The 9,208-nt window shown below is 35.2% G+C and overlaps 1 protein-coding gene across 1 annotated transcript in view; it reads right to left on the bottom strand.

Moving 5' to 3' along the window:
• Positions 1 to 2,400: 2,400 nt before the first annotated feature.
• Positions 2,401 to 9,208, bottom strand: part of LOC145691994 (protein takeout-like) — a 101,398-nt gene continuing 94,590 nt past the window's right edge. Inside the window, exons 5-6 of the mRNA XM_081767293.1 lie at positions 8,675 to 8,824; positions 2,401 to 2,818 (exon numbers count right to left, since the gene is read on the bottom strand). Coding sequence (XP_081623419.1) covers positions 2,664 to 2,818; positions 8,675 to 8,824 — 305 coding nt within the window. The 3' untranslated portion in view covers positions 2,401 to 2,663. The remainder of the gene's footprint in view (positions 2,819 to 8,674; positions 8,825 to 9,208) is intronic.

Below are 9,208 nucleotides of genomic sequence, written 5' to 3'. Positions count from 1 at the left end.
TGTTCCACAGTGAGTGCAACGACCATAGGAGTAACGACTTACTCCGCTTTACGATAATTCAGAAAGGTACGTAACAAAGATTCTTATAGTACCATTCTCTTGTAATGGAGATGTCATATCACACTCAACTATGTTTTGTCTCCCTACAATAAAGCTCTCACGATTAAGTCGTATAATTGCATTTCGCCGTCTATCCTCAGAGAAATATTGATAGTAAAATAACTATTGTGAATACTTAATAACAACCAAAGTAATGAGCTGTATGTTGCTTAATCAATCAAGTAAATAAAATTCAATTAATATTAACAAGATTCTTTATTCAACCCCTAGATTTAAGTTCCCATTATCCCCAAGTAACGCTTGGTGTTTACCAATATTATTTTTCCCTTGTGACAACCGCTAAATGTTAGCGTGAGCAGTTCTCCAAATATATGGGAAAAATGAGCAAGATGAAACTAGAGAACTGCCCCATCGTCACTCTCTTACCTGGCTCTCTTCTAATTTCTTTAAATTGAATCTCTCCGTTTTCATACATGAAATATTACCTTTATTCAACGATAATCTCTCTCGTATTATCGCTGCTACCAGGTAGTGCTCAGTGTCACAATCAGCCCCTCTAAACGACCGGACATCAATTATGCTAGATTGTCTTCTTCTATCTACTAAAACGTGATCAATTTGATTATGTGATTTTCTGTCTGGTGATGTCCAAGTGTATCTATGAACGTCGCGATGTGGGAATTTTGTACTCTTCACGATTAGGTTTTTGGATGTTGCAAAGTTTACGAGTCTAACACCGTTGTCATTACTTTCCTTATGCAGACTTTCGTTCCCTATAATCGGTTGAATATATTCTCTCGTCCTACTTTCGCATTGAAATCCCCTAATAGAATTTTCATATGGTATCGCGGGAGTTGGTCAAATATCCGTTCCACTTCTTAGTAAAAACTGTCTTTTATATCATCATCCTTATCTTCAGTTGGGGCATGTACATTTAAAACAATAATACCACACCACCGTCCCTTAAGAGTAATAAAAGAAAGTCTGTCAGTAACAAATTCAACCCGTTTAATTGCTGGTAATATTCGTTTGTGAACGAAAAACCCTGTCCCTAACTGGTGATTTTTATTCCCTTCCCCGTAAAAGAACGTAAACTTTCCGGAATTCACAGAACCATTTTCTTCCCACCTAACTTCCTGAACTTCTACTAGGTCCATCCTGTATTTCTCTAACTCACTCGTTACGGATTTTAACGCGCCTGCCCTATAAAGACTTCTAATATTCCATGTTCCAAATCTCATGTCCATCTTCTTTTGCTGAGGTCCTGCCAAGTTATCAGTCCTTGTCCGAGACTTTTGTGAATATTTCTGAACAAGTGCTTTTTTTACAGGATGAGGTTGTTAGCCTTACCCAAACCCCCAAGCTGGAGGACCACTCCTGATGTAAATGTAAATATTTCACATTTACATTAAAATAGTTCACAGCCGTTTCAATAGTATTGTGATTAGCCTAATATCTTCATTGCAGTGCTCACAATTATACCTATTGACAGTTCCATTACATTCGAATGATTCTTCATCCAACCAAACAATACTACTGAAAAATCCTAGTACACTTGTAACCATTTCCTAAACCCATTCACTATATTGTGTTGTGTGACTAGGGTCATCGTCACTTGACTGTTACGCCAGCCTTTGGAACATGCAAGCTTTTTTGGTTATGCGTAGCACACTACTAGTACTTTCATTACTCTCACGTGTCTCTTTCATTGAGTTCCATCACTTAACTGAGAATTTAGTGTCTGCAGCCGCCGGCCTTTCTACACATGACACACTGCTTCCCGAACTTTCAATTTGTTTTGTAATTGTGTAATTGTTATCTATAAATGAGAATCAGTTACATAGTTACGTCTCCACTATCTCTGAAGAGGAGCAACATTCACAAACTTCACGTACCACTTCATGATTTGCTTCCGCTTTTCAAAGTTCAAACTTCCGTCCTCCATGTTCATTTATTCTTTTGTCACTAACTGGGTTGCGCAGCTAGACAGATAGTTCTGCTGCCACCTATTGAGGAAACATAACATTGCTTTCCCCCCCAGCAATTTAACATTTTAGGTTGGAATATATAATTTCAATGACAGTTTAAAGTGTATATACTTTTTTTTAAGTACCCGGTATATTTACAAACAATTTGCTATCTTCTGATTTACTAATTTATTTTACTTCTGTATTGTGCTAATCCTTGTGAATTTAAAACATTATTCATTTTGTTTTAACACTTCCAAACCTGAATCTACGTACTTAGTTAACAAATAAATAATAATAAAAATAAAGTTTTACATGTGTAAGTAATAATAAATGAGAAACGGAAAATCTTTAAATAAATAGATAAGGTTAGGAAAAGGTTGGAACAGATCTAGCATAGGTTTTGAAAATTTATTATAAATATTACATTTTTAGCACAATAACATGACACAGTAATTATGTTTTCTTAAAAAATGTTTATTTTAATGAAAAATGATATAATGTGAAAAAAGTAATGCCACTAAGTTAATACATGTTACACGTATTGTTTTTGTTTTTTTATAATGTATTATTTACAAATGTTTAATGTATTTGATTAAACTATGATTAGATGCGAAGGAAATAATGATATAATATTTATGACTTAGGATACATCTGAGTGTAAGGAACCTTATTATAAATTCGTTCTCCAAGGCTTTGGAACAATTGGCTCAATGCTTCATTAATAGATGGTTTCAGCTCTTTGTAGACGTCAGGAAAGTTCTCGTTCAAGAAATTATTCATTGTATCACCTGAAAAATTAAATCAAGAAAGAACAAATAAATGTTAGTACAATACATGTTCCATAAATTAGATACTTATATAATAAAGAATGGATCATATGCATTACAGGACAAGATGATATTACTTTATTTTCTAAGGAAACTAACTGTTGGGATGGTGTTATTAGATATTACATAAATGATCGAAGAAAGTGTCCTTTGGTAATTTTGTGATATTTATATCTACTTGAGGAAAGGTTGTGAAGAATATAGGATGAAAATAAATGTTAGAAACACAAAAGCCATGATTATTGGAACGAAGGAGTGGGTGTCAAATTTAAAAATAGGAATGGAGAAAATAGAACAGATGATTACTTTTCGATACCGGGGTAGTATTATTAGTAATGATACGAAATGTGAACTTGAAATAAAAGCGAGGATAAGAATGGCGAAAGAAGCCTTTTGGAAGAAGAAAGACTATTTTGAGGGATCTATGGACATTACGCAAAAATGATGTGAATCGACTGGAAGTTTCAAAATGTGGGTGTGGAGAAGAATGGAAAGAATAAGCTGAGTCGAGCGGAAAACGAATGAGAAGGTGTTAGAAATGGTAGGTGAGAATAGAACGATTTTAGATATTATTAACAAGAGGAAGAGAAACTGGTTGGGACATTGGCTAAGAAGGAATTGTATCATGAGGGATGTCCTAGAAGATATGATGCAGGAAAGAGAGGGAGAGAGCAGAGGAGACTCCAATTAATGGACGATATCAAAACAGAGAAATAGTACGTGAAAACGAAGAGGTTAGGAGAAGACCACGGAGCATGAAAGCTTCTCAGTTGCGGCAAGTGACCTGCCAATAATGGCAAAATATCTATGATTGATGATTGCTTTATCTATTTTTGACAATTGTATTAATGAATATTGTAGTTTTACTCGGATTTTGTTTCCTAATTGGAAAAAGAACATTGGAGGTTGCATGTGAATTATATTGAAGTGTTATCGAGGTTATTGAGTACTTAAGGGCAAAGAGAGTACTTGTGAAATAGCTTATAAAGTTGGTATTTGAGTTGTGAATTAATAGTATTTGTTTATGCGTAGGTATAAATGCGTTAGTTAAATCTAGCTATGACAACATGAAATCTATTGATAAAAAGTATCGGAAATATCCTAACAAATTTGGAGCAGGAGGTTTGGAACGATGTTCCCCGTACTAATTCATATGGCCAAAGTGATATCAAGCGAAGTTAAGACAATGTTGAAGTACAAGAATGAGGTTGTATCCAATCAATTGGCACGTAGATACAAGTTTCATACAATGAAGCAAAAATCATATCAAACTATTGCAGTTTGCCGAGGTTTTATAAAAACAATTTGTACCCTGAGATTTTTTCTTTAAAATCAAAATGCGGCTTCATGTAATCAGTTTGGTTTTGGATTGCTTGGTGACTGGGTTATAATGATGTTGATTGCCAGGCTAAAGTTAAGCTACTAATAGCATATTTTCATTGCTTGTGAGTCTGAATTTATTTGTCCGGTACTAATACAACATACTTCACGGAATAAACAGTATATTGTATTGCTGCCACGTCCGCTAATTCTACTCTTTGCAAGAAATGTAACCAGAACAGCATTTGCGATGCCAGATATCGATGTGTCTAAGTCTGTAAGAAGCAGGAGAGTCACATGCCAACGCTGTTATACATATAAATTTCGTCATCGTCCCGCTTTCGGATTTGCTTTTCACGTTATGAAAAAAAATTCCCTCCCACGTAGAAGAAGGATATTATCCAATGCACAACAACAGAGGCAAATAGTACAACAGAGTCGCTCTTTGGCAATAATCAGGCAATTAGGAATGGCGGGATACGTGATCAGCAATATATATGCATTCACTTGTGAATAACGATGTGGGTACTACAGAATTAGCCTATCTTCAGTGTATTGACATGAAGAAATGTGGGCCTACAGTGGCAAAAGTAGACAATCGAGAAGACTTAGCAGGTCTTAACTTTAAAAATATCAAACATACGGAAAATAAATGCTGAGAAGGAAGTGCAGTAATAATAAATGTATTTGTAGTTACACAACGTAGTTGAGAGCTCCAGGTACAAAACCAAGAAGAACAGAAAGAAGAGTCCAAAACGAAGGACACCAATAAATACTTGGGAATAGTGAATTGCAGTCAAATTAGTTAGTGGAGACAAATCAGAACAGCACTGGAGGTATCAATAGAGAACTGCCAAATAGGGAAGTTGAGGAAGAAGAAGAACTTCCTACTACACAAGAAACTTCGGTTCAAGATCGAGTGTTATCTACACATAAACATTACACGAAACAATTTGAACTATATATATCCTTTATATATTTGAGATTTTATTTCTTTAGAAGGCATAAGTCGATGGAAGATTAGTGGCTAAAGTCGTAAAACTGACACTGGCACTATGAAAATTTATCTAGAATTTTGAATTTAGGGATGTAAATATGTCATGCATTGTTATGCGCTTAAGCTTCGGGGCGAAGGAAGTATGCTACATCAATAGGAAACAAATTGTTAATCCATTCGGCTTGAGGCTACCCATAAAAGATATAGATTACTTAAAATTCTAAGCTAATAAATAGCATAACCGTTTCCAGTTAGACCTAAAAAATGTTATTTCAGCTTTGATCATTAGTACGAATTTTAATTTACTTGTAATTAAGATATTTATCTTATTTGAATAGAATCATAGAATCAATCAACTTTTGTATCTCATCATTACTTATTTATTATTTTATCTTTTTTTAAAAAAAATGGTGGTTAAATAATAAGTGATCCATTTTTTACATTTAACTATAAAAGCATTAAATGTTTACCTTTGGTGAGCCAAATTGACTATGAAATATTTAATAAAATAATAAATCAGAATCAAATTCACTTCTGCAAAATCAAATATACTTGCACGTGTATACAAATCGCAAACAGTTGTGATAGTTGTTGATTTCAGTATAGCACTCCATTCAGCAGCGAGGCTATGCGAGCTCGCTGTGGTCCTACAGCTTAACGCACCACATGAGTTTCGACCGAACAATCAACTCGGGTCTCTCACGCCAAAAGCGAGTACGCTTACCACTTAACCACGAAGAAGCTCCTGCAAATAGCTATAACTTGAATTCTTGCTCGTCAAAATGACATGCTGCAGCCTTATTGCAGTTCCCTTCGGAAAATCACTGCTCTACAGGTCTGTTTTGTTTGACTTTAAAGGCAAGGATTGTCCAACTGTTATTAATGGGACCATTTTCATAGGTTACAATGTTCTAAGACCATTGCCCTTGTCTTCCCCGAAAGCAAATTTATCGAGGTTCTCACGTTTCATCCCACATTCTCATTAAAAAAATTTTTAATAACCATTCACTTTTATTAATGATTCGTTTCCTTTAGCCAATAGGACACAAACTTGGAACTTAAAAAACATAGATTTCATTACTTTCATTTTACCAGTGGTTTGCGTATAATATTAATTAAAATTACCTAAACTTGACAATGTTCTTAGTAGAAGAAAACATATTAGCTTTTGATAAACAAATAACTGAAGGTTATCAAAATTTGTTATATTAATAGAATGTACGGTATATAAGCTATTAGAATTTACACAATTTTTACCTTATTAAATTGTATCATCTATACCTGTTTGAGATTCTCAACTATAATGGGTGAGACGCAATTCACTTTAATTTTATTTAATTTTTTGTCTTTTTTTAGACTGATATCCAATCTAATAGAACCACAAGGGAAGAACTACAGTTTGAGAAACGCTGCTTTAAGGAAACAGACCTGAAACAGTTGTTGCTGAGGGTAAAAAGTAATAGTACCCTCAGATTTGTCTTGAATAAGAACATATTCTAACTACACAGTGGGTTCACGAATAATACTAAGGCCCGCTTTCTGAAGAAACCAAGGCAGATAGAAACAAATACCTTTTGTAACTTTCAAGGGATGTAAGAGACAACATCATAAGCAGAACAACTCACGAGGAGAGCCCAAGAGGATTACAAGGGTAACTACAAAATTTTAAATAGAACCTCCATCAAATGGTATCTCGCTTGAAAGGTTATCACATGTAGAGATCAGTTTTGTTAACTACATGTCGCTAACATGTCCCTATCCAATATGGCAGCCATCCGTAAAGTACGGTCGAAGTACGTTTCACTCATAACACAAAAACCCGTTTCCTGAAGAAACCAAGGCAAATAGAAACATGAAACATTTTGTAATCTGCAAGGGACATAAAAAACAAAATTTTGCTGATAAGGACAATTCCTCATGGAGACGCACAAAGGCGTTACGGGGGTAACAACAAAATTTTAAATAGGGGAGATCCGGGTTCGATTCCCGGCGGGAGCTCATGTGGTTCGGATTCCACGTTAATCAGTAGGTCCACATTTCATATAGCCTCGCTGCTGGATGGGACGTTAAACTCACATTCAACTCAACTCAAAATTTTAAATAGCAACGTGCAACGTGTGGTGCCTCGTTTGAAAGATACTCACGTGTAGAGACCAGACCGTGTTTACAACCAACTCTTAAGTTTAACGTAGGCCTAGTTAGGAACGAACGCACAATACACGTACAGTTCGAAGCATGGAAAATGTTATAAAAAGTTTAACTTGGGAACAAACTCTTGCGCCGTATGCTTATGCATTCCGAAATACACTTCTCATCGATTAGTTACTTCCGGTATTCATCCCAACTAACCCCCTCCTCCACCTCTCCTTGTCTAAAGCGCTGTGTGACGTAATATACTCTTTCCATTCAGACGAAAAGAAAAAACAAGAACCAATTTACAAGGTTTATCGCTCTAAAACCGTCTCTTTCATTCGTTTGTTCTGAAATGCCTTTCCAGAGCCTGAATAAAACACAACGTCACAAAATGTTCTGATAGTACCATAAACACTTTATTTGCATTCTTTCCCTTCTTCAAAGGCTGCATATAACATCAATCTAGGAAGATGTTCCTTGTGAATTCTATGGAAATTGTTAATCATGGCAGTAGGTTTTGTGCTTCCTAAAGTCTGTAAGGCGGGCGCAGAGCTCTAGAAACTACTCACAGAAAAATGTGTGTTACTCATTTCTTGTCAGCGATTGCAAGCAAATGTTCCAGTTGGTGTCATTCGGGTAGGACAGAAGGGTGTAATTGTCCCCTTCCTTGAGCTTGAGAAATACATTTAGTTTGATCAAATGTGTAGTAATAAAATAAAAAATAAGTTTGATCCCAGCTCGCGCCAAGTAAACTTTGTGGTGGACAAATACCGTGAGCGTGGGTTCTCCCATTTCCTCCCACTTTTTCATTCCACCATTTTCTTCATTGTATATCGTCGCCGTCTCCTTTACCCTACTCCGCACAATCGTGGGACGGAAAAGTTAAAGGTTTCATTTCTTTTTTACTAATAAAAAATGAAACTATTATGTCGGTGGAGAGTCTCCGCCTTCTCTCCCCCGGACCCAGCCAAAATCTAAAATAACGCTGCTTTTAACAACAAACCTCAGAAATACCACTGCAAGACCGTATCGAGCAGAGAATCTTATACGATCGAAAGAAAATCGTCTCCTTGCAAAGCACTGTTTTCTGTCACATATTCACTGTCTGACCCAGATTGATCGTGCGACCCAAACTGACACCTCTATCACGCTCCCTTTCCTTAATAAGTGTGGGAGTGGAGCTTTACCAGAAAATCAAGTTTCTGTATGGCGTGTAATACAAATAGTTTTGTGTATTGCAGTTTAGAACTAAAAGGGAACAGAGAATAGTGAATTAATGTGTTCTGATTTACTTAACATTTAAATATATGATACTCATTTACATAAAAGATAATTTTATATAAAATGTGAAACAAAAAAATACTTACCAAGTTGCTTGTTTCCGTTAAACAAATTCTCTAACTTGATTTTACCTTGATTTGTGTCAAGGTTGAAATGGAATTCTGTGATCTTCATATACGTTTTGCCGTTCTTCTCCACGGGTTTTCCTTTGATTTGCACAAAAATGTCACTATTCACTGTGAAATAAATAATTTATAATTACATATTAAAGAAATGTATACAATAGAGAAATAGTAAAAGTAATCGTTAATACATTTATATTTAGTCTAAAACTTACGAAAGGAAAGTTAAACGTGTTCTTCGTATGTACAACAAAGCAATATTTCTATAAAACCATACAGGGTGTATTAAAAAGAACTTTACAACTTCGAGAACTCATATTCATTCATTTATTTAGCTTATCGACATGATTTTGGTGTCATTTTGTAGCAAAATACATCAAGATTTTTACGTTATACCTCAAGAGGTTCAATGTGACTACTAGTGGTGATGCGATATACATCCCATTTAAAGTCGATTTCCACTCAAAATTTCTTACGAACAATTCTATCAATGTTTTT

Source organism: Thermobia domestica, chromosome 8 (assembly GCF_964235325.1).
Source record: "Thermobia domestica chromosome 8, izTheDome1.hap1.1, whole genome shotgun sequence".
In the NCBI taxonomy this organism is placed as follows: Eukaryota; Metazoa; Arthropoda; class Insecta; order Zygentoma; family Lepismatidae; genus Thermobia; species Thermobia domestica.
Note: the sequence above shows the minus strand (reverse complement) of the source record. Positions and strands in the feature narration are given on the sequence as shown.